The 26,373-nt window shown below is 36.8% G+C and overlaps 1 protein-coding gene across 1 annotated transcript; it reads right to left on the bottom strand.

The window, feature by feature from the left end:
• Positions 1–624: 624 nt before the first annotated feature.
• LOC148843678 (ARM repeat superfamily protein) lies at positions 625–26,373 on the bottom strand. Its single transcript, XM_088958773.1, has 18 exons — positions 25,720–26,373; positions 24,706–25,225; positions 19,409–19,669; positions 18,855–18,946; positions 16,068–16,277; positions 15,580–15,984; positions 11,520–11,704; positions 11,272–11,365; positions 11,127–11,183; positions 9,527–9,661; positions 9,287–9,358; positions 6,152–6,265; positions 5,721–5,882; positions 5,401–5,529; positions 2,859–2,960; positions 2,694–2,773; positions 1,767–1,916; positions 625–1,506 (listed from the first exon to the last, which is right to left on the bottom strand). The coding sequence occupies exons 1-18, from the start codon at positions 26,215–26,217 to the stop codon at positions 918–920; spliced, it is 3,855 nt and encodes a 1,284-aa protein (XP_088814899.1). The 5' UTR covers positions 26,218–26,373; the 3' UTR covers positions 625–917.

Here is a 26,373-nt window from a genome sequence, read left to right as displayed (position 1 = left end):
TACTCCCCAAACTTTCATTTGCAACAAAGACAAATATCCCTGCCCACTAAAGACAAATAACAGGGATGCATAAAATTACCAAAATGCCTCTCTAAATTTTTCTTATTTTCTTTTCCTCGCACTTTTCTCTGAAACTCTAATTAACCAAATATGCCTCCATTTTCTCTATATAAAACCAGCTTCTTAATATTCTCGATTCACTTCTCTATCATAAATGTTTCTCTTCATCTTAAAATACAATATATATATATATATATATATATATATATATATATATATATATCCACTAATTTCTCAAATAAATCAATAAAAACCAAACAAAACAATAAATCCATATCGATCAAAAAAAAACCCTCTACCATTTCATCTGGATATTGGAGCAACCAGAAACCCGCAAAGATCCATTGGAACTATCGAGAGGACTTTAAATCAATAAATTAGAAAATATAATTCGAGGATTCAAAAAATTTAAACATCTGCACAAAAATCCTTTTCAAAGTTAAACAACAGAAGTCCAAAGGGGGGGGTATTTGTCACAAATGAAAGTTCGGCGGGGTATTTATCATTGACCCCAAATATTACATACACTTTGTAGTGTTTATGATTGATTTAACGAGAAAATGGTTCAACAAGAAAGAAGTCGGGTGCATGTATCCATTCCGAATTTCCGATTACTTTGTACTTTTTTAGGTTTACAAGAAAATCACATTACACCCCAGTAAATGAATAGCACAAATGACAAGCAAATTACTCGCTCTCTACAAATTCGAACCATACTTGACCCGCAACTCAAATGGATGGATTTGGGTAACCCCTAAGCTCTTTAGGTGAAAAAAAAAAAAACCAACCAAAGAATAAAAACTAATAAATACCCAGGCCCTCGTATCAATGGTTCCAATTACAGACGCCACTCCCCCTTACCTGCTTTTCTTGCTGCTTTTCTTCGTTTTCTTTTTGAAGTTCAAGCCCTTTATAGCAAGTGAAGCACTTTTCCCTTCAAGTTTTTGGGTCAATTTCACAACACTTGCCATACCCTTCCTCGCAGCTGCACGATGCTCGGGCCTACGGCTCAGCATCTTGCGATCAAGTGGCCAATATGCATAAGGCTCCAGCTTGTCCTTCCTTTTCACATCCCCACCAGCCTTGTTGCTAGCATACTCACTCCCTGTGTATGCCCACCCAGAATCTGATGTTTTCATGCGCTTCTTGGATTGCTTTGATGACTTTGCAGACACTTGGCTCCCTGCTTGGCTTATTGCATCCATGTCAGGATCGTTCATCGTATCTTTCTTTGGTTTTCCACGCTCATGAACATCACGAATCACCAACCGCCCTTCGGAATCTATCTCTGGTTCATCATCTGAATCTTGCTTCCGTTTGAGTTGTTTAGAGGAATGGAGAGATGACCTTGTCTTCTGCCGGTCCAACAAATCAAGTGGATCATCTCCTAATTGATCAAGCATGTCCTCTGGCAAGCTTTTATCTGATCGATGTATTTGTCTTGACCTGGTCATGGTATTATTCATGATCACTTTGGTCCCAAGTAATATTCTTAAATGCAGTTTTGATGATCCCTTGCTAATAATGCATGCTTCAGACTTAGGGTCGTAATTCTTTCCCATCTTAGCGTATTTTTGAAACTAAAACCTCTCCCCTCCAGACACATGTTTAATCCCAACCATTCCCTTACCCCATCCCCACTTGGCATTCCAGAATAATATTATAGGCTTGGTTGGATAACTCAATCAAAAAATTCTGCTACTGACCTTAATGAAGATTGTTTGGATTTGAACTCAGAGGAAGCCTTGCTCCGTCGACCAGACATCATCTCAGCTTCCGTGTATTCTCCATCTGTATCCTCGCTCTCCTCATCCCCATAATCCGAAAATATTTTTGTATGATTCCATCTGCTTATCCTGAAAATTTATTCAACGATCAAAGCCCATGTCAAATACCAGCTTTGGTTTGGCAAAGTATCTGTTGTCAACCAAAATATAACTTTAAAATGAGATAAAATAATGGCTTGGGGAATTGAAGTGGCCCAATACTGGATGCCATTTGTTCATGGTGTCTAGATGAAATAAGCAAATCATTTTTGGGTACTTGCATTAAGATATCAAAAAGCAATTCACTGCAATCATTTTACTAAAGCATCCTTCACAAGAAGGCATACCACACACATCATCTCATCAAATTGGTTTGACAGTATGTTTTTTTTTTTTTTTGTACAGGGGAATCAGGGTTGGGGCAGAGCATGGTGCATGTCCCACTGGCCATACAGGTTTGATCCCGTGCCTCCTTAATGGAGGGGTGCCATGTGACCATCTCAACTACTGGGTATCAGCGTTTGACAGAGCCAAATAGAGGATTATTGATGTCAGGTGAGGATTTCTAGAAACCTCCACGTCATCTAGAGGAACTGTGGATCTCCTACACAATGTACTAGAAACTCATGAGTACGTCAAATTTTATTGTTCATATGGCAATTTCAGCCCTACAGGCCAATGCTAAAAGCAAACAAAATCTTCTGAACATTTTATATAAAAAATTTAGAACTTGGACTAATGTTACTTAAAGAAATAAGAATAGATTCAATAGTTCGATTTTGTCATTTCATTCCTCCACAAGGCTGAAATAGGAAAAGTTGACTAGAACAGTGGGTCTGTTCAAAATACTTCCACATCTATACACACCTGGATGTAGTAGCTTTAGAGTGAAGCGAACTAGCTTCTTCAGAGCCCACTGCAGTTCTTCGTTCTTTCCGTTCCTTAATCTGTGTAATCATTAAGTTCTTAGATACTTGAATTTCAAAATAAGAAAGCTCTAATTAAAAAAATGTTCAAAGAATTCATTCAGACCTTTCTTATATTAGTGAGAAGTTTCATGTGTTCTTCAGGCATTACTGCTTTTACAGCATCTAAACCACATTTCTTAATTAGCATTCCCAGAAGCAGCTTGACCTGGCAATATCAAATACAATTAAATAATAGTGACTGTCCCACTCCTGAACAGAGATCTAGGCAAAAACAATATAGCAAGCATATCATTGAGAAAATGGATGATTCATGTGGTTCACATGCTCATCTGTCCATAAAATCCAACCAATGAGCCCAACCTACAACATTTCACATGCTCACCTCATTTATCCAAATTCATTTTCAATGCATTGTCTCCTTATTTATCTAAAATTGCCTCACAAGTGTATTCCCATCACTTGGCACTATTTTTTTTTCTTTTTTTGACAAGGAAAAGGGAAATTTTTTGAGAAAAAGGAAAAGGGAAATTTTATTGAAAGAAAAAAAATATTGTTGTTCCGTTGTACAGTCTATGCTGAATTGTAACTCAGAAAAACAAAGCTCAATGCAAGCCAAAAACAGATATTATACATCACAATAGATCAAACAGAATCAGAAGAAGCTCTAGATGTTTCTTTAAACTCAAGATAGTACCAACACCCGATCCATAACCAATGATCCAATGGCAAGAGGAATCACTCCCCAAGTGATTTTTTCTTTTATTTTTTGTCCCTTTATCCTCGGCCATTAAGAGAAAATTATCTCAAAATTATTAAAAGTTTCTGCCATAGTTGTCAAGGTGGGTAGCCTCGCTTAATTTCTGAGCCAATTTGTACATGTGCTATGAAATACTTTATATTCTTAATTTTTGAGAACATAATAATAAAATAGACATTATTAAACTAAAATAATAATTTTTGGGGTTTATAAACCAATTTCTTTTTATTATTTTCTTATTTATTGTACTTCAATCAACACAAATGTTGATGTTTGCTGTCTTGAACCCTCAAAAAAATTAAAACCTGAACTAATAAGGAAGAACTTAAAATTTTGTCCAATAAATACATTCTCAAACCCTCCACTTTTTCCACCTTTTCTTCTTTTCCTCGGACAAAAACAGGGGTTTAGTTCCTATTTTTTCAGAAATTTCTTTTCTTTTCTCATTTTCTTCTCACAAATTTGTATGAGTTTCTATATTTTAATATGAAGTTTATACTTTTTTATGAAAACTATAGATAATTTTTCATGAATGATAGTTGCTAGTTACTATGGAACCTAGGGAACTACCCTAGGATTCATGTCTTTTATTTAAAAAAAAAAATCCACAGCCTAGAAGACCAGAGAACTATGGTTTCTGCAAAACAGAATTTGCAGGATATGTCAAATTCCCCAGCAGCATCATCATCTTTCATTATACCTCCTCATGCCAGGCATACCTGCATTCTCTAGGCACAATATGTCAAAGTACAATTTTAATCTTCCAAAGTTGGGTTTATCCCAAGTTTCCATCACTTGTCTCTTTGTAGAATAACCCACAACAATCTAGCGTCTCCTTGGGACTTTTTTTTTTGATAACTACAGTATACCCCCTTAGGACATTCTCTAAAGCAATTCTGCACTCATCACTTGATAAAACCCAATGGGATCAAACTATGATATCCATCAACCTCTGTGCATTTTGTTATTTATTTTTGAGATTCTTGCATATTCTTTTACCCAATATACTCTTTAGAATTGTTGCCCTAGTACGTCAAAGATGAATATTAGCAAGATAAGCATAGATGAGATACACTCACCCTACTCCTAAGACTCAAGATACACACATTAGGAGACACCTAGATTTTTTGTCTCTTTCATAGCATCTGCTCCATGTCAATGATTTTGAGAGTAGCCTCCAAAAGCTTTCACCTCTGGGGGTGATAGACCAAACCAAATATCTTTACAAGGGAAAGAGCGATTTGGTTGATAAAGTATATTGAAGCACAGAGAAAAGACCCCTTGTATTGGGACCCCAAATTATTTTTCTTTCTGGTTAGCATCATTGATATCATTAAGCAGATTCCCTCAACTCTTTTTAGACCAAAATCTCAAACAAGACCCCCAACATCCAAGTTTACGATAAGCTTATTTTTATGATTTGAAAAAGCAAAGATTCAAGGATATGTACCAGAAAAAAGTAAAGATTCTGAACTCAAAAAGAAGAAAAAATCCAACAATATTCTATACATAATGATAGGTTTTCCCACCACAAGTTTTCCAAAACTTCATCCTTAATCCAACAATTAGATGGTGGGAGAAAAGTAAACTTTACGGGACAGAAGAAAACTTTACGGGACAGAAGAAAAGGCAGTTTTCATGAGATGGTGGGAGAAAAGTAACAGTATAACTGGAAGAATTTAATTAATTGCACAATCAGTAAACCATTTGACTAGAGATCTCCATGGCACTCAGTTCAATGCTGCTTGACGAACTCTTTTTCACAGTTCAAAAGAATATGGAGTTAGCAAAAGTTAAGACAGTCCTCAAACTGACAAATAAAGAAGAAAAGCATTTCATTACAACATTAAAACACAATTTCAGGATGTACAAAAAAAAAAACACAAACCTTGGCCTTAAAATGCTTCTTGGTGTCATCCTGCCACCTCAGTAGTCCTTCGACCATGCTCTTCAAGTGCATTTGCAGCCAGTCAGCTTGCGATTTGGCCACCAACACCTTCAGCAGACCTAAATTAGCCTGCATTCGGAATGAGTCAGGAAAAAATATTTCCAGTAAAAGATAATAAAAATTGGCATACACACATAAGCACACAGTTAAAAAGATGACACAAATATAAATTTTTTAGGGCAGGTGGGAACGTTATTCACAGCAAGCTCAAACAAAAGAAAGGCAACACTCAAAACATCTTCCAAAGAGAGAGGGCAGACTTTGATTATTTCTTTGTTCTTTCTTTCCAAGAGGAGAAATGCAGATGGGAGCACATTATAAGCTGCAGAAAGAAGATCTGAGAACTCATAAGCCAAACGAGCTAAACCTTTGACTGCAGCACTGATCATGTGAGGTGTTTCACCAGCCAGGCCTCCAGCTACCTGATACCATGAGAAATTTTCAGCTACAATAACATTTGACAGTTGGTAAACATCCATTTCAACCACACAAGAACTTTTGCCCAACAAGAGATTAAGAAAAGCTTAGAAAGAGGCCTCTAACCTTTACATTACGTGAAGAAACTACGAAGTGTCAAGATTTTTTTTTTTTTTGATAGGTAAAAGTTCATTAATAATTCATTGGCAGCAAAAAATGTCAAGATTAAAAGAGGAAAATAAATATCCGAAATATGCATATAGTAGAGTTTTACCATATTAAAAAACTGTAGCAAGTTTTCCTTCTTGCCACCCTTGTTTTCATCTCCACAGGCATGGCCAATTTGGACAAGTATGTCATAAGCCTTATTTCTTGTCTTCTTGTTAGCCTGCAAAGACAATGCATGAGAATATTGCAAATGGAATGAAGCCAATGAAATCGAGCACAAAGCACGCCAAAGACAATAATAGAGCAACATTAATGTCTAGCACACCAATGATGACAAAAAGACCAACAAACAATGTGATTCAGTGTAGGAAAAAGAAATTGAAAAAAACTAAATCTTGGTATGAAACATAACCAAGACTTGAGTAGTTAGTTCCTTTAACATACCCAAACCACCGAAGAAACCAATACTTATAAAGTTAATCAATACCCTTCAACCAGAACCAAGAAATAACCTAGATCTTCTCTAGCATAAGAAATGAGAAGCAAATTGACGAACCACCAGTCATATGGGATATTTGCATGTACGTGTTTGTATTTGCACTCTTCCCAAACTGAGCTTAACAATCTAATAGGGTCAAACTGTTAAAAAAGGCCATTACCCAAGTGTTTGAAAAGCAAAAGGCGCAAAAAAGTCGCAAGGCGAGGCGTGCGCCTTTTTGAGGCAAGGCGCACAATTTAAAAAAAAAGGCTAAATAAAAAATGCCAAAAAAATCGAAAAAATTATAAAACATAATATTAATAAAAATATAAACTTAAATTTTAAAATAAATGTTTTTAAAAAACCTATTATCTAAAATTAAAATACATAAACATAATATGTAAAGCATATTCAAATGAGAATTTAAAAATGAAATCAAACATATAAAACCCACAATCTCTTTTTTCTCAATTAAATCAAGTAGCTAATGTGACATACTACATTCCTAATTCTACGAGCCGCCACCCCCTATTTGGTAATGTTGTCCATTCATTCATCCTAATAAAATATCTTCTTAAAAGCAGTTAAAACAATAAAATCATTATTTTTTGTGTGAAAATTCAGAATTTAAAACCCTAACATGGACTTGTTTGGGCTGGCCAAGGGGCATGGCATGGAGGTCCGGGGGCGGAGCCCCCAGCCCATCCGCTAGACTCAAAAAAATGAAAAAGCGTCAAATTTTCAAAAGGCGCATGCCTAGGTTAAGGCGCAAGGCGCACCAGGCATGCGCCTTTTGAATGGGTTGCACCTAGGACCTAGGCGAGGCGCCTACCCTAAAATGCGCCTCGCCTATGCGCCTAGGCACACCTTTTAAATCACTGCATTACCCAATGTTGGTTCCAGTTACATGGGATCTTGGGAGAGGTAGACTAGATATGGTTCCAACCCAAGATTTTACCATTCCTTGCAGGGTCAAACTGCTGAAAATGCAAATTCTTTCTAGGATAGTGAGGAAAAAAAGGAAATTCAAGAACTAAGTGTAGATGTAGAATTTTTTAATGAACTGCATGGGATAATGTAATTTGAAGGAAACTTCTAAGGAACCAAAAAAGAAGGGTTCCAAAGGATCTAGGTCAAATTCCTCAAAACTGCAAATTCTTTGTAAGAGGGTGGAAAATAGAAAATTAAAAAATTAATAGGGATTTCAATGGAGTTTTGGGATGAAATTTGGCATTATGAAGGTGACGAAGATACATAGGGTACCTAAAAAGAGAGACATAAGAGGCTGGTCAAAAAAATGAGAGAAATGAGAGAAGTTCGACACAAAAAAAGACAAAAATAGCTGAAATAGAAAACTTCCAGTTTTTTATGTAAACCACAGAGAAATGTATAAGGTGGTGTGATGATGACTCAAAAGATCTGAGCTCTGAAACATGGGAAGAGAGTGAGTGAGGGACCTAAGTTCTCTCAGATCTGATGATCTAAAGGTTTGTGAGAAAAGAATGTGTGTGAAAACACTGAAAAGCTGCTACAGGAGGAAGCTCAAGCTCCCTTGATAATGGCAGATCCTGAACCTGTTTGGGGATCCTTGTATAGGCTCCAAGGCTGATACTCCCCTTTTCCTGATTCTAAGGTCTACTGTTCTGGTGTCTCCTTTTGGGGATGTGAGTGGGTATTTATAGCCACTCCTGGAGATTCCTGGACTTTAACTTTTTAAGTCAGATGTCTATTCTTTTTTTTTTTATCAATAACATCAATTTCATTAAATTAAGAGAAAGTCAGATGTCTATTCTTCAGCATCACAAGAAAGGAATTTGTCATAAAAGAATACCTTTCTAACAAGATCAATCAACAATGCCATGTCGTCTTCTGTTTATTATAAACAGGGACACAATAGGACTGATACACGGTTACATGCATTTCCCAACCTGACATGTGTTCCATGGATGTGCTTATTTATTCTCTTATTTCTGACATTTTATTTTTGCAATTCTTCTTTTATCAGCACATCTTATTTTTGAATGTTATGAACGCAGAGCTGCAACTTTCACATACCCTCTAATGACCAGCCATGGTTTTATGCAAGTCTATGCTCTTACAGTATGTTTGTCAATTTCAATCATTTACTGATTTTGAATCAATTCCTTGAATGAAGAACTTGTGGGCTGTGCAAAAGGCTGTAATTGCTCATGGAAACTTGGAAAGTAAGAGAAAAAAAACCTAGAATCACCAAAACAGGGGCCTAGAAGGCTAGAACTTCTTTAATTGTTAGAATATGTCTTAAGATGTGAGAATTTTTTGTGGATGTCTTAAGGAGAGAGAATCACTCACTACTCCCAAGTCCTAGCATAAATTGTAAGAGCTCAAATAGTATTAATCCATTGATGTCGAAAACGTTCAATACATATTTATTGTATACCAATCCATTGCCGCTATCCAACTTTGAGCCAAAGGAAATAGCTCTTGAACTACTTATGCAATAACTTTGAAACTTTATACATAAACGAACTATAACTACACAGAGCCTACGGTTGGACAACACAGAAAACTTATGAAACAAATGCATACATGATACATATGTGCATCAACTATAAGGAGATTATGATTGTTTCCATTGGCAATAAGAATGCACAGATATGTGCATCAACTATTAACAATGATAGCCCACCAAAACATTGACCAAATATATGGAAACAAATCATCTAATAAAAGTAACCTCCAATAATACAGTGAAAGAGAAACCAAAGGAGCAATCTAGAGTACCTCTTTCAATGCAAGTACTAATTCAGTTAGAAAAGAACTAATGATCTCATGTTTCCTTTGCACTGATGCATCCTGTAAAAACAAGAACGCATTACAACTTCTAAAATATATCTGGTGCTCCAATCAGATAACAAATGCACAAGAATCAAAGTTCTTTGTCCCTTGGTAAAATAGAAATTAACTAAACTGTTGGAACAATATATCCCAAGAACAAAGAATGTGGGTGGTTTTGTCAATAACCTTAGAAACATGGACAATCAAGAAGTACAAACAGTCAAGTCTATGGCGTTTGGCAGAAAAATGACAGAACGGCAACACTTTGATCATCAAATCAAGTAAATCATCCAGCTTAGTTGAAAGGAACTCATCACGGTCCTGTCAGGAAAATTTAGCAAGAATATTAACTGAAAGAACATTAGGGCATAAAACTAGAGAAATTTAAATCTAAAAGTGTAGTCTATACACACATATAACTTCAAAATCCAAACACACACACACACACACACACACACACACACACACTATATGCCTACCAAAAAAAAACAAAAAAGGAGAAAGACTATGTGGAAGTACTTGAGAGCTGTGATTCCATGTTCCATAAGAGAGGAGAGAAGTGTCAGAGCATTCTTGGTGAATGTGTAAAAATATGTTAATCTCATTACCAACAAAAATTCCCAATTCTTGGGAATTGGAGTTCAAGGACTCGGGAGAATTGCAGAGTCAAGAACAGTTCTCGAGAGTTCTTGGTGAGAGGATTACTACGAATGAGAGTGAGAGGGAGAGGGAGAGGGAGAGGAAAAGAGAAAGAGAAAGAAAATTCTGGTGTATAAAAATCTGATGTAAACACCAAATGCAAAATATATACACCAGAGTTTTTTTTCTCTTCCCCTCTCCCTCTCCCTTCCTCTCTCTTTTTCGTAGTAATCCTCTCACCAAGAACTCTCAAGAACTGTTCTTGACTCTGCAACTCTCCTGAATTCTTGAACCCCAATTCCCAAGAATTGGTATCAATTGGTATCAGAGCCAACACCATGCCTCCCAGTTGCAATCGTGCAGCACAGGTGGTAACGTCAGTATTGCAATGTTCGTCCGGGACTAGGTGGACTAGTGCAAAGCCAGCCTGCGTGTGGTGGAATGTTACAATCCATTTTTCCCACGTTAGTAGTAGTATGGGATGCTAATGTGAGATATCCTACATCAGTAGTATGAGCTACTGTTGTTTGGTATATATGTGCATGGGTTACCTCCCTCTAACAGCTAGGTTTTAGGGGTGAGTTCTCCTAAGACACATATTAAATCCATTGGGATTTTAGAGCCAACAAAATTATTTTGGTGAGTCCAGTAATTGGAATTTAAATATTTTGATAGAAACTCCCTTGGTAACATAAAGGATGAAGATATTGGAGGAGCTTTCTTTAGACAGAATGGAAGTATTTGCTGGACTTTAAGTGGGTCTATCAGGGTTACAAATTCCACCAAAATTAGAATTCATGTACATTTTGTCTAATACAAATACAGTGATCATTTTCAAAAATTGGAGTTCACAAATATGATGGCCAAAAAATTTCACTCATTTATCAAAAAAAAAAAAATATGATGGCCAAAATGACCTCCAGGAATTTCATCTAGAAAATCTCTACCAAGTCCCCTTGAATCCTGGATCTCTATCCATCCTATACATCTATGTTTTCACATGGACCAAAACAGATACAACATAAAGGTTTGGCATAGATCCCAAAGAAAATAAGTGACACAATAATCATTGCCTCTATGAACAAGTGATAAAACTTAAATCCGCAAAAAATAAAATGAAAAACAAAACAATGAGAAAAATTAATACCCTAAGGATAATTGAAAGGATCTTGTATGCCTTTTTCTGCACAAAGCCTTCATCATCCTGCATAATAAGAACATTTTACTCAAAATAACTGCAACCTTTCCTGTGTTAACGCATAGAAGCTAATAATTAAGTAGTATCTACAAACCTTTAAAACAGGCTTTATTGCATGAAATAACACATCAACTGCTCTGACATCCAACCCAGGCAAAAGTGACACAGCTAAATCTAATAGTTGTGCCCTGAAATCAGGAAGATCAATACATTTATCTTGGCAAATTTTTAGTCAACTAGGGATTAAATGTGGAACACTGGCATAGAAAAAATAGAATGGACAATTAGACTGCTAGTGAAGATAAGACATATACACTAGGAATGATAGGGAAGAAAAACTACCTCAAAAGTGATGGTGAACTTTCATTGGCTGAATTGTCAATCTGCATAGAACTGGAATTTCTAAGCTGCTTTGCTTTATGAGCCTGAGCTTCTTGAGTTACTTTTAGAAGCTTCTGCATTGTGGTTTTGAAGAACTTCTCAACTAAATCCTTATCCGAAATGGAAGCAAGCTCACCAATTGTGGACTGCAATTGATTGAAATCAAGTCACATGCTATGACAACAGAAGGGGAGTTTAAAAGAAGATTGAATTCAATATAATATGGATGAAATTAGCAATATATTAGCGTATTCTTTCAGATTGTTCGCATCTAAGTTAGCACTTCCTCCGCTTTGGTCCAATAACAAGAGCGAGATTGAACATGATTATGCCCATAGAATTGCTGTGTGGATCCCTAGATCAGCCAATCACCTTGCTGGGTCCTTAGCTTGTGAAGAAGTAAATACACAAATAACTAGGGAGGAGTACCCCTGGGTTGTAGCGTTTTGATGCGATGATCATACTATGGAGTGAGGGTAAGGCATAGCTGTGTATATGTATATCTCTATGATGTCCAGACATGCATATGGACACAGATAGAGATGTGTGAAGCATACATAAAACTCTCCATATCCTAAAATCTTGGAGATGGTTAGGATTTAGGAACATGGGTATCCCATGTAGTAAGATTATACCATACATTTCTATCCATCTTTTCAAGCTAAATGTTATTTATCAAAACTTTTGTCCTGCCAAATTTAATTATGTTCGGAATATGTGCAGATTTTTTATAGTATAATCTATTAAATATGTACCATTTTACATAATGTATTAATGCTATATAGTACATCTATAAGTATCCGTGCAGATGCAGTATCTGATATCATATCCTACACTGTAACACCAGGCATATACAGGTATCTGGATATCAAGGGTGTACATAAAACGTGACTGTACTGCTCGTATAGTTTGAAGTATATATCTTAAATTATTAATATCAATAAAAACATATTCAATTACTGATAACAAAATGATGCCTATGGATTTGGAGAGGGTGAACTAGGGGTGTTCATTACTTCATTATACGGTTCAAACCGTAAAACCGAACCGAACAAAACCGAATTTACGGTTTGGTTTGGCTTGATAGTTCTCTAAATTACAGTTTACGGTTTCGGCTTGGTTTATTGGATTTCATAAATCGAAACAAACCATAAACCATAAACTGAAATTATATATATAATGTAAATGTATAAATATAATGAGTATAAGATGTATAAATATTATATATAATAAAATATATCTAAATTGAATGCATAAAATTATAAATGTATAAGAAACTCTTTATTTTATAATAAAATAACAAAATAAAAGCTTTAAGTTTTAATTTTTAGGGAAGCTATTTGGGCTTTCTAATTGGATTAGGCCCAATAGAATTATAGAATGGGCCAAGTTCCCAAACCGTATTAGAAACCGCACCAAACTGTGAAAAACCAGTTTGGTCTGGTTTGGTTTGGTTTGGTTTGGAAATTTCTCAAACCGTAATTTACCGGTTTGGTCTGAGATCTCCAAACCGGACCGTGAACACCCCTAGGGTAAACAAAGAAAATATGCATCCATGGTGGAGCAGAGTGAAATAAATAATTAAATAAAACTTTTTATAAAAATGGCTATAAAGTATGTGAAACAGAGTTTCCAGCAAAGAAGACGTAACAGTCCATAAATGTGTAAAACAGAAATACAGATGTGTAACAAAAAGAAACATTAATTGGAAATTAATGCACTGATGGGAATCTAGTAATAATCCTAATAGGGGACAAAATGAGAGAAATTAGACTATGATAGCATGGGCATGTCATAGAAGATCATTCATTGCACCTTACAAAATGGTCTTTTATAAGTCTTATCTAAGTAGATGGTTCTAGATAAACAAGGAAATATCCAAGGTCTAAACAATTTCATAGAGAAAGTGGGCCTTAAAATAGTGAAGGAGCCTATCCCATATAGTTGGCATAATGCTCTATTCATGTCCATTTGAGCATCATATACACCTACAAGGGCAGTTATTTGGAGAATAAATGAAAATCTAAGCTTATTTTTCTGCACAAGCTCCTTCTATCAAACGGATTGTAGTTATTATTTATCCTTTCTGTACTGGAAAAAGTCATATGGAGGACAGTTGTGAAGTTTGAAGCCAAAATTGTTTGAAGCAGTGATTTAAAAGGCGCGCCTAGGTGCATTTTTGGGTAAGCACCTCGCCCAGGTCCTAGGCGCACCCCTCAGCCCAAGCGTGTGCCTTTTTAAAATTTTGTGCTTTTTGCTTTTTTGCTAATGTTGTTCATTCATTCATTGCAACAAAATATCTTTTTAAAATGCAATGAAAGATAAAATCATTATTTTTTATGTGAGAAATAAGAATTTCATACTCTAAAATAGACTTGTTCAGGGTTGCCTCGAGGGGTGTGGTACAAAGGCGACTCATAGAATCAAGAATGCAATATGTTTTACATCACATTAGCTACTTGAAGCAATGCAATTGAGGAGAAAAAGAGATTGTGGGTTTTACATGCTTGAAAATGCTTTATATGTTTGTTTTTATTTTTAAATTTTCATTTGAATACGCTTTACATGTTATGTTTATGTATTTTAATTTTAGACAATAGGTTTTTTAAAACAATTATTTTAAAATTTAAGTTTATATTTTTATTAACATTATGTTTAATATTTTTTGAATATTTTGCATTTTTTTATTTTTTGGCATTTTCTTGAATTTTCTGACTCTTTTTATTTTTTAGTTTTTTTTTGTATTTTTTGTGCCTTGCATAAAAAGGTGCACGCCTCGCCTTGCGTCTTGCACCTCAGGCGCAAATTGGCCCTTGCGCTTTTAAAACACTAGTTTGAAGAAGTCAGAGTTGGGGAAAAGTATCTTTGAAGATTAGGGAGCTGAAGAAATCGTGGATGTTTCTGGTAGGAGATGAGATTGTTGTGTGGTTCAAGAACTTTGTTGCAGAAGCCATGCACAAAGAAAAGAGCTTGTAATGGAAGTGTTATGGAGATGGAAGGAAGAAGATATGAAGCAGAGGAGGAATGACAGAGGTAACTTCATTGCCCTGTTTGAACTTTTTGAAAAAGGAAGGAAACACTTGGTTTTCCCTGAAGGAAGAAAAGAAGGGAAGACCATAATCATAGCAAGAGGGAGCTGGAAGTGTAAGATGGATGTTCAGGAAGGAAAGAAGAGTTGAATAAGATGCTGGTAGCTGAAAATGAAGGAAGAGGTTCAGGATTGGAAGAAGATTGCAGAGGTGGCAAGGCAACGATTAAAGCTCAAAGGAACTATATTCACAACTTTTGAAAAAGGAAATGCTCTTTTTGATTTGGTTGAAGAAGAGGCAGAGTTGGAAGCTATAAATTTACAGTCACATTGTGGCAATATTCTGATTTTCTTAGAAAATGTAAGTAGGTGGCTGTTTCAAGTCCAATTAAGGCTGTTATATCCCCTATTTGGTCTCTAAATATTAGCAGCTTCATTAAGTTGAACTTTGATGGTATTTATCAAAAAAAAAAGTTGAACTTTGATGGTATCAATGAAGGGAATCCTGATCCCTTAGGCATTGGAGGAGTATTCTGGAATGAAGGGGAAAAATACTAGCTTTCTTTTCAGGTCCAATTGGTGTAGGTTAAGAGCTGAGGTCTTGACAGCCTTGGAAGAAGTGCAAAGGAAGGAGTTGAACATTGGAAAGTTGATTGTTGAAGGAGACTCAAAGCTGGTAGTAGGTTGGTTGCAAAAGGAGGAAAATGGATTTTGGTGCTACCATAACAAAAGGAAGAAGTTTAACTGGCCAACATAAAATACAGAAATTAAACTGCAATGTGTTATGAGGAGTGCAAATTCTTTTTGCAGATGTACTAGTGAAAAGAGGGGTGGGAAGAGATCAAAGGTTTTGGGCATTATTGTAATTTTGTGTATTGATGCAGGAAGAATTAAGATAGTTTATCTCTCACCTGTTCTATTTAAGTTAAATCTTTAATAAAACAAAGCAGTTATTGATCAAAAAACTTATTCATTAATAGAAAGTGGATATACCTGCAAACATCCACCACAATCTTTTGAAGCTTTCATGAATATCCCAGATAAGACTTGCAATAACTTGGGGGCAGATGCCTTCAGTGCATTTAAATTGTCAGTTGCAACCTGTGGTGTGTAACAGGCCATAGCTTTATGCTTGGGGATGCTAATATCATCATTAGATGTATCATTATTTTCCTCCAGCAATCTCCTGTTCTGCTGAATGAGAATCTGCAAACTGGAACATATGATTCCACGCACATCTGGCTCTTCACGAAGGGCAGTGCATAGGGAATTTTCTAGATTCTTAAAGCTATGAGCAGTGTCTGCAGGATAGTTGCAAAAGGAAGGCAATAAGGACCATAGTGAATACACAAGTGCTTCAGTACTCCTTGAAGAGAAAAGTCGTCCTTCTTGCTCAAGCTGCAAGAGAAAAGACGAAACTTATATCACTCCACACTTAAAACAAAGAATGCCAAAAGCATTGTTGAGAAAAAGGTTCATACCATCCGGGCTTTCTGCCTTACGAGTCCAACCATGCCCAAAATTGACTTTGCAAAGAAACTTAAATGGGCACCTACTGTATATTGCTTCAGAATAGGAAACAGCCAAATATTGGCCTCAGTAATGTCTTCATCCTCTAAATTAAGAGGTATTAGGCTTAAGAACGTTTCGGGTCCAATTGCTCCCAGAGCTGATCCAATACATTCATGCAGCTGAAAATTCAAAATGCATCCATAGGCCATAGCATCAAGGTCAACTATCATGAATTTGAATTGAAACTTGAAATTGACATAATACTATACTGTCCAATGATTTTGCAAGGGTAAAACTTGAAGCAAGTTGACATAAAATACAACTGTTCAATGATTTTAAAAGGGTTTGGTTGGCCTCTGGTAGCCAGCAATTTATCTACTACCTTTCTAGGAATGACAATGGTGGCAATACTAAAAGTGAGTATGCACAAGAAGGAAATGTAAATCATGAGGAACAAAACCCAGCAAAATTTCATGTCTATTAGGTGCTTCTATACCACTATTTTAACCAAATTAAATACCCATTAATTCAATTAGCTAAAGGTACAAAAAAAACAAACCCAGATATATGGTGGCAAGAATTCTATAAATGGGTAAAATATAGATGGAGTGATGACAAAGGTAATAAACTCCCTGTTAATTCAATTAGCAAGAGGTACAATTCAAGCAAAATAAATCCAGCACATCTTGTGGGAATAGACTCACTAATCTAATAAAAAGCTATTTACGACTTCAGATTTTATTGAAAAAAATCCAAGAACAATAAGTACATAGGAAAATCCCATCATCTAAGGCTCTGCAGCCTCCAAACTCCACCCTAAAAATATGTATATGTTACATCACAGTCATCAGTGTCCCCAAAATAATTCTTGTCTGTTCACTCCCTGCTTAAACATGAACCAACCATATCATTGGCTGAACCAGCTAACCCATTTATTATTTTCTGATAGATAAGATTCATTAAATTTCATTAGAAGCAAATGATAAAGTCTTTTTTTATCAATAACAATGAAATTTTATTAATGATTGAGAGAATCAGAATTACAAAGGAAGGAGCTAAAAAATCTTAACTCCCAACTACCCAAGGAACATCCTGACCATGCAGCAATTACAAAACAGCCTCACACTTTAACAGCTAACTTATATTCTGTAATTTTTTTCTTCTTCCCATCTCTTGTATTTCCTTCATTGTACTCAAGTGCTGCCATGTGACCTGATTCTTCTTGCATAGCCAGCTCACAACTGCTTTTGGATCTCCTTCCACCACCATGTTTTTTAGATTCAACACCTTACCATTCTTATATCTTTGCAGCACAGCTTTAATACCATTGTTGCTGAATCCCTGTATCCCATTGGACTTGAATAGAGAGCTAGAACTGTGCTATTAACAGTTCCTAAAGGTCACTCCACCACTCAATGGTCCTGGATTACCCATGCTGCTACCAATCAAACTTTAATTTCATTTTACCTAATTCTGGTAGTTTCCTTTTTAATGAAATGTAATTTCTTTGCATCTTACTCATTTATCAAAAAATGCAGTTTCTTTGCATTGATGAGCTGGGCACCGAGTTACCACCTAAGTAAATCACCATTGCCTTCAGCACCAAAAAGCTCTTCAATACCTTGAGAAATTTTTATCCAATGAATTACTCCTTTCAATAGCAAAACTTTATATAACATCTCTTCGATCTCCTTTCTTGTCAAATACTCTACCATTCCTCTCCTCCCATGAATTAAACCAAAGCTACATGCTCTAACTATGAGTTCAATCAAATCATCCATAACAAGGGCGAACAAAAATTGTAATAATGGGTAACCTTGCCTCAGTGCCCTTTTGGCTTCAAAATACCCTTCCACCCTCCACCCTCCACCTTCCCATTGACTATAACTGAACAATATGTGTTTTTGACATATCTGATCACCTATTAACACCATTAAATAATAAACCAATAATCATTGCAACCCCTCTCCAAAACAAGGTCAGTCTGCTCAATCATAAGCCTGCTCTAGATCTAATTTACAAACCCATCCCTTTTAGCCTAACACAATCATCTCTTGCAAGCTTTCATTGGCAATAAGGCTTTCATCAACAATCTGCCTATCCTGAATAATGGCCCTTTGGCAGTGGGTAATCAGGGAGGGAAGGGCTAGCCGCTAATTTCAACCTTAAAGGGAAACTTTAGTTATAATCTTGTAAAGAGTTCCCACCAATCAGGGTTGGACTGCTTTTGCACATTATGGAATCACGACAGGGAAAGTAGCATTTGCCCCTTTTTTATTACACCTCTTTGATGAAATTTTGTAAAAACCTGAAGATCCAACTTGATGGTCTTCCAACACTATTGATAAAGGGACACGAATAAACCATCTCAACCCAGAGCCATATACTTATCCCTGGAAATTATGCTCACCTAACTTCTTCAAACTTAGGGAGTTTCTCAAACCATTCAGCCCAATATTGATCCTAAGTGGCCACTCAAAAAACTCTATTCTTAATCTTGAATGGGGCGATAAGCAGATACCTTTTAAGTACCTCAAAAAAAATTCCTGCAACTCTCTCCTGATTTATAATTGATACCTCACTCGCATTCAAATTATGGATATAATTCTTCTTTATCTGAAAAATGTCGAGACAATGTTGTAGTATTGACATAGTCAACCGAATGAATTTATTGCAAGAGAATAAGATTAAAAATGCTGCAGAATATTAAGGTTGACAAGCAAAACATGCTGCACATGTTAACAAATTCTAGTTACCTGTTTTCTGTAGAGGAGATCTTCATCTGGCAGCTTCTGCAAGTCCACTAAGCTCTTAATTATTCCCGTCAACAGATGAGAAGAATATTTCCCTGAACATTTGAAAACAATTATTCAACAATATTGATAAATGACCAAGCTCCGGCAAAAATGTTAGCTTTTACTATACCCCAGGTAGAAACTATAAAGAAGTTTATCCAAATAGCTTTTACAAACATAAGAAACTCAATATCACTGAGCCACTTGCACATTTGCACTTCTATGATTTAAGCAACCATATATCAAGTCCTTAGACTTGCTATTTTTTTACTTTTCTATTCAGGGATCAAGATACATTTTTATTAGCAGCTTACAACACAGATAAAGATGTAGGTTTTGAGAAATTTTGAGGTTGCAACCTCCCAACAGTCCAACATGGTGTCATCATTGGTAATAGCATAACTTCTAGGTTCAGTTACAGGTCAAAGAACAAGCTTGTATATCTTTGATAACAAGAATTTGTTGAATAGAAATGAAATATAATTGAGAGGAATAACAAGAAATAAAGATAGTACCTAACTTATCAAACATTGCTAAAACAATCTGAAATGACGAGTCCCAAACTGCATTATATCGATAACCAAGGAAACTCTCAATAGTAGCACATATCTTTTCTATTATGGTTGGTCCAGATTTTCGTGATTCTCCCTTTGCATTTTCCATAAGCTGATCCACTCCTTGTTTAATCAAGCTTTCATCAATGCATGCATGTATTAGACTTCTCAATGCATCATTGGCTGCAACTAAGGCCTCCTCATGCTCACAGGCCAAAATTTCTGTCAGAAACACAAAAGAGCATGTGTTATATATTAATAAATTACTTTTTTCCCTATATATACATACATAATACATAGTGTTGAACTCCACCAGTGTGAGCTTGTCTTACACTGCCGCTCCCAAGCCTGGATGGAGGAGGGTTGCATCAGGTTGGCAGCTGGCACTAAGACTTGCCAAATTCTCATAAAAAATGAGTGTAGCAGAAATGGCATGCTGAGATGGATGAGTGGGAAAACTAGAAAGGCTAGGGTCATAAATGAAGTCATTGTAAAGAACCTAGGAATAGCTACAATAAGTGATAAAATGTGAGAAAGTAGACTAAGAATCTAAGATGGTTTTATTCATCAAAAAAAAAAATCTAAGATGGTTTTGGTCATGTGCATAGAAGACCAATAACAGCACCTGTAAGAAGTAATCTATTGCAAGTTGATGGGGCTAAAAGGGCAAGGGCCCCAAGGGGTGTAGAAAAAGGACATGGGTCAAAGTAGTTAGAAATTATTTAAGTGCCCATAATTTAACAATGGATATGGCATTTAAACAGAATGGAATGGTGAAACAGGATTCATGTTGCCAACCCCATATACTTGCAAGTAGACATGTGTCAGGATTACAATGGCCTTTCATCAAGAATGTCAGGGGATAATTAATCCTAGAATTAACTCCACCTTTATTACTCTGGTGCCTAAAAAGTCTAATGCTAGTCATCTGAAGGATTTCAGACCTATCAGCTTGGTTACTAGCATTTATAAAATAATAGCTAAGGTGTTGTCTCTGAGGATTAAGAAAGTTCTCCCCTCGATAAACTCTCATTACAAAGGTGCTTTCATTCAGGATAATCTCTCATTTCAAAGGAGCCCCAATGAAATCAGACACAGGTTTCTCTTTAAAGCTTAAGAGGATAGACAGATTGTGGATCAAATTCTTATTGCAAATGAATGTGTTGAGGCCCAAAAAAGGCCTAAGAAAAAGGAAGGGGCAACTCCCTCCCTTGCCCCATTAGGTGTTGGAGGGTTGGTGCAGATGTTGGCCTCCCATTCCGTTTTGGTGCGGTTGGCCCAAATGATGGCCCCCAACAACAAAGTGCCACGATGGTTGGTGGTTCAATCTTAGGTGGTGGAATGCTGAACGTCGTGTACGTTGTGTTGTCATTGGGGTGGACTGCAAGGTCTTAATTAATATCATGAGAAATTGTGGTTTTGGAGAATTGTCGTGTAAGAAAACAAGCCACCTTCCGGTGATTGTTAATGGTGTGGTGGTTGATTATTTTGAAGCCTGCAGAGGTCTAAGACAAGGAGACTGGAGACCCCCTTTCCCCTTTCCTCTTCACTATGGTGGCGGAGGTTCTAAGTAGATAGATAACTAGGGCTAGTCAGATGCATCTTCTTAATGGTTGGGTGGTGGGGAGAGATAGAGTGATGGCAATCCATCTTCAGTTTGCAAATTACATTTTGATTTGTTGTGATGGGGAAAACAGAACCGAGGTTGAAAAATCTGAAATTGGTGGTGAGCCTATTTGAAAGAATGTCTAATTTAGAAGTTAATTGGAGCAAGAGTGTGGTGGTTGGTCTAAATGTTGAAGAGCAATTAGACTCATTAGATGAAATTTTGGGGTGTGAGAGAGGAGAGCAGCCTTTAAAATATTTAGGATCACCATTAAGTGGCAGCCCGAGGTCTATTAGCTTTTGGAATCCAATCTTGGAGAGAGGTGAGGAAAGATTAGCATGTTGGAGAAGGAACTATATTTCTTTAGGGGGGAGAATCACTTTTATAAAATCCACTTTGGCAAATCTCCCTATTTATTTCATGTCTGTTTTTAGGATGCTACAAGCGGTTGTGAAGAGAGTAGAGAAATTAATGAGGGCCTTTCTTTGGGAAGCAGGAGACGGAAAAAAAAAGGATCATTTGGTAAGATGGGGGATGGTGGTTAAAAAGAAAGAAGTGGGCAGGTTGGACCAGGAAACATTAGTAAGAAAGACATTGCTCTCCTAAGTGGTTGTGGCACTTCCCCTTTGAGAATGATAGGTTGTGGCACAAAGTGGTTTCAAGTGTTCATGGCCTATCAAGGAATGGATGGGATGCTAATATTCTGTAAAAGGCTAATCAAGCAGCACCATGGAAAGCAGTGCATGGTATCCTCCCTCAATATCTTGAGGTTATCAGGTATAATCCAGCTTCTAGTAATAGGATTAGATTTTGGGAAGATGTAAAGGTCAGAGAGCTCCTATTAAAAGATGTTTTCCTTGCTTTGTATGCTCTCTCAAGCCTTAAAGAGAAACCTGTGTCTGACTTCATTGGGGCTCCTTCCTCTTCTGGGGTAGCATGGAATTTGAGATTAGTGAGAAAAGAGTCTAAAATCGCCATAGTGTCATGCCAGTTGAATATATTGGGTAACCTGGTTTTTTATGTTTTTGTGGGTGATAGTTGGGTGTGGTCCCTCAGTCTGTCAAGTTTGTTTACTTGTAAATCCTTTTTTTTTCATTGCGACCACCTCTTCATCCTTGTCCTTTCCTATGAAAGAAGTATGGAGTGCCCCTATCCCCCCAAAAGTCAGTGCCTTCTGTAGGGAAGTGTATCATGGAAGCATCAACATATGTGACCTGTTGCGAAAGAAGAGACCAAAGTGGACCTTGTCTCCTAACTGGTGCATTTTGTGTAAGTTGAATGGTGAAATTGCTTACCACCTCTTAATCTCCTGTCCTTTTGTTTGTTGTACTTGGGAATGATTCTGCTCTCTTTTTGGTTGCAAGTGGATCCCTCATATTTGCTTGGAAAGGCTTTTTAGCCCATCTTCTCTAAGAGGCACATGCACAGTTTGGGAGAAGAGGAACTTGAGAACATTTGAGGATAGAGAAAGAAATATGGGGGAAGTTATTAAAGTAGCTACAACTTACAGTAAGAGAAGCACATTGGGTGAAGACTTTGAAATTATTTTCAGATTTTTCAGTGTAAGACTTTATAGAAATTGGAGATCAATAGCTCTTTCTTCCTCAAGAAAACAAAAAACCATTGAGAAATGGCCTCCCCCAATAGATGGGTGGATGAAACTTAATTTAAATGGAAGCAATTTGGGCAATCCGGGTCCATCTATAATTAAAGGAGTGACACAAGATGGAGGTGGGAATATTTGTGGTCTGTTTTTTGGGACCAATTGATCAAGGTGTTTGGTCAGAGCAGAATTCATGGCTGCAATTGTTGGGATACAAAAAGCAAAAGAAATGAGAATCACAAGGCTGATTGTAGAAGGGGACTCAAAGATAATCATTGGTTGGTTGAAAAGTGAAGGGGTATTATCACAATTTAGAAATGAGTTCGGGTGGTTCAAGATGTTGTCAAGACAGATGCACATTCATGTAAGATGGGTCAGAGAGTCTGCTAATGGCTTGGTGGATGGATTAGCTAAGCAAGGAGTACATATACATCATTTGTATTGGGCTCAATGTTAATAGGGCGGTGGATTGTTTTGTTGTAAAGGGTTTTGGTTCTAACAACCTCTTTTTGTAATCCCTTTTTCATCAAGTTTTAAAAAAAATTATGTGTTAAAAACATGTCTACTCGCAAGTCCCCTCCAAAGGGAGGGATAGATAGACAGATGTTTTATCTAGGCACACAAGTGAGGCACATTTTAAGGCATGTGCCTCACCTAAACCTAGGTGTGATTCCTTTCAAAAGGCGTGTGCCCAGTACACCTAGCACCTTAGTCCAAGCATGTTCCCTTTTTAAACATGCCTTTTTTTGTTACATCCAAACTACCTTTCATTATTGTTTGTACACTAGTACTACTACTATTTTTGTAACAGTTTGTAGAAATGGACGCCCCCAATAGATTTGCTACTACTACTACTACTACACATTTTCTTTTCTTTTCCTATAACAAAAATAAGGGTTCAGCCCCTATTATTTTTTTAATTTTCTTTTCCTTCTTTTTCTTCTCATGAATATGTTGATTTTCTATACTTCATGAACTCTATACTTTTCTTATGAAAATTATGAATAATTCTTAAGGAAATATGGTTATGGTACCTAGGGAACTACCCTAGGATCTATGTTCTCTACATAAAAAAATCCATCGCCTAGGCGACTAGGCAACAAGGCGCCCGCTTGTCGCCTAGCCTCGCCTTGGCGCCTTGAAAACTATGACTAGGAGATAAATAAGCACGTTGAAAGTTTCACATGCTTGAATTTTTTAGTGCTTAAAGCAATTTGGTACAATACACATATGTCTGTTGTTATTTTCACAGTTTTTTACTTTGAATATGTTTTATATGTTCTGCTTATGTATTTTATTTTGAGCCAATAGGCTTTTCAAAGCAATTTCTTTTAAAATTCAAGTTTGCATTTTTGTGTATTACTTTTCTTTTCAAAAATTTGTACCATGCTTTGTAAAGGGGTGAACTTGACCTTGATCTTTGCATCCTGCATTAAAAGGCCCTTGAGCTTTTAAATCACTGAATATAGATAGCGGTGATCATTTGTAGCCCAGCCCCCGCCCAGCCTGGAAATTTCAGGGCTTGGGCTTAGGATTTGTGTACAGCCCAGGCCCTCATCAAGCCCAAATGGCCCAATACTTTAGGCCCAGCTTGCAATTATATTATAATAAAAAAGCCATTACCCAATGTATTCATAAAAAAAAAGCCATTACCCAATGCAGGTTCCAACTATCTGGGGTCTTGGGAAGGGTAGACTGGATGCAGTCCTAAAGTAGCCGCTTGCATACATAAGCATTGTAATATGAGACATATAATACAAAATATATATAATATCTTATATTTTTTAATAAATTGTATAATATCTTATATTAGACAAAGCATAACATGGATTTTATACATATATTACATGTCATATATTATATAAATTCACCTCTAGATATAAATACAGACACATAGACATATGAAGATAAATATAGCTATGGATATTGTCATGTTCAAAACAATAAAAAATATCAACTTGAATGAGGATGTCCCAATCTCACAGAAATTGACAAGAACAAATGAACGAATTTGAATTTAGAAATAAAATGGGAATGAAAGTAGCAAACCTCCAAGTGCATTGAATACAAGAGGGAGCTTAACCACACAATTTTGCCTATTCATATTATAAACTTTTCTAATACCAACATCAAGCAAGCGAGCAGTGAAGGTCATGGCATCCACCGACTTCTCATTGACAGATACTGAAGATGCTAACGAACACAAAAGATCAAGCAATGGTTCAGGTGAAACTTCTGAAGTTGGATGGAGACAAAGTGCTTGCAAACAATCTGTTATTCGTCTAGTAACAAGTGGCTGATGAAGTTCGATAAGAGACTTAAAGTACTTTAGGATGCTAGCCGTCAACTTCAATGACATAAGAGGAAGACAATCTTTTAGAGCATCAAGAATATATAGAACCTCCTGAGCTCCCTTGGATCCTTCAGATGCAGTAGAATTTGATCCACCAGCAAGCAGGAGAGACTTTTCAAAGACTTTTGTGATCCCTTCGCTACTAGGTGCCAATACTGCTGATCTTTGAAAACTTTGCAGGACATCGCGAAGACAAAGATGGCACTGCTTTCTCACCTAATAACCATCCACTCAACTTCGTCAACACACATAATATAAGAGGTTACATATGTAGCTTGCCATGGAATTATGAAAGACACAATTCATAACCTTAATAATGCAGTTAATTTAATTCTTTCAGGATGCCAATAAAACCTTAATGAATGGTCAAGACCCCCCCACCCCCACCACCACCACCAAAAAATGCAAACTTCGTGAAAATGTTAATAAGAAAAAATTTAATGAAAAAGAGATGCCCAATTAGTCCATAAGAATATTAATCTTTAAACTGGAAAAAGACAAAATTCGGACTGAAATAACGCAATTAAGAAGAAACAAAATTAGTGAATCAAGATAAACCAATCCTCATACAAACCAGGCACGAATTAAATAGAACGTTCATTTTAACTGTAGAAAGATAAAATTTTGAACTAGAGAATGATTAGAAACTGGACAGAAACTGCAATTTATCCTGCAAAACATGATAGAAACAATGAAGCTTATAAGATTACCTTAGGGCGAGAGTCGGTGACAAAGCCAAGAAGCAGCGCATAAAGGTCAGCTATCTCCGACCAACTAGCCTTGTCACCCACTATGAGCAAATGCGAAATACACTTCAATCCCGATGTCAACGCAGTAACGGTTGCAGACTGATTACGAAGGACTCGAACCACCGGCCCCGATGCAAAATCCCTTTTTTTTCTAAGAACAGCCACGGAGACCCTCGGGAGAACCATGGACAGAAGAGTGAGAAGACCGGCAATTACAGGATCGGAAGCTTCGGATTCGGTTGAGAGGCGATGTAGAGAAGAGACGGTAGCGCCAAAGTAAGCTAGTGGTGTTAAAGGGAGGTTCTGGTCTTTGAGTTCCTGAGACATGGCGCCGACGACTGCGCAGAGGCGCTGATGGTCTTCTTGAGTGGAGTTGCTGAATCGAGAGAAGATAGAGCTGCAGAGATCATCGGTTTCTTCCATGGTGAGCGACGATTCCTGCATTTCCAAGCCTTCCATGGCGGGAAAAGCAGAAGGCAGTTACCGCGGCTCTATGCAACAAGGCCACTGGCAGGGTTTAGGGTTTGGACTCTGTAAGTGCTTTGAGCGCCTGAGCAGTGGCGTTACTTGCGTATCTCAAAAGAGATCATCGAGTTCAGCAGGGAAACGTGCAAC

Source organism: Nelumbo lutea, chromosome 8 (genome assembly GCF_056320005.1).
Source record: "Nelumbo lutea isolate HS-2025 chromosome 8, American lotus-T2T, whole genome shotgun sequence".
In the NCBI taxonomy this organism is placed as follows: domain Eukaryota; kingdom Viridiplantae; phylum Streptophyta; class Magnoliopsida; order Proteales; family Nelumbonaceae; genus Nelumbo; species Nelumbo lutea.
The sequence above is the reverse complement of the archived record's forward strand: the minus strand, read 5'-3'. Positions and strand labels throughout refer to the sequence as shown.

Bases quoted from the DNA above. Each gene is read 5' to 3' on its own strand.
- LOC148843678 (XM_088958773.1), bottom strand. From the start codon at position 26,217: ATGGAAGGCTTGGAAATGCAGGAATCGTCGCTCACCATGGAAGAAACC. The intron at 11,705-15,579 runs GTATATCCACTT...AATCAATTGCAG, and splicing joins ATTGTGGTGGATGTTTGCAG to TCCACAATTGGTGAGCTTGC. The intron at 2,961-5,400 runs GTTTGTGTTTTT...TGATATTGCCAG, and splicing joins AGAAGCATTTTAAGGCCAAG to GTCAAGCTGCTTCTGGGAAT.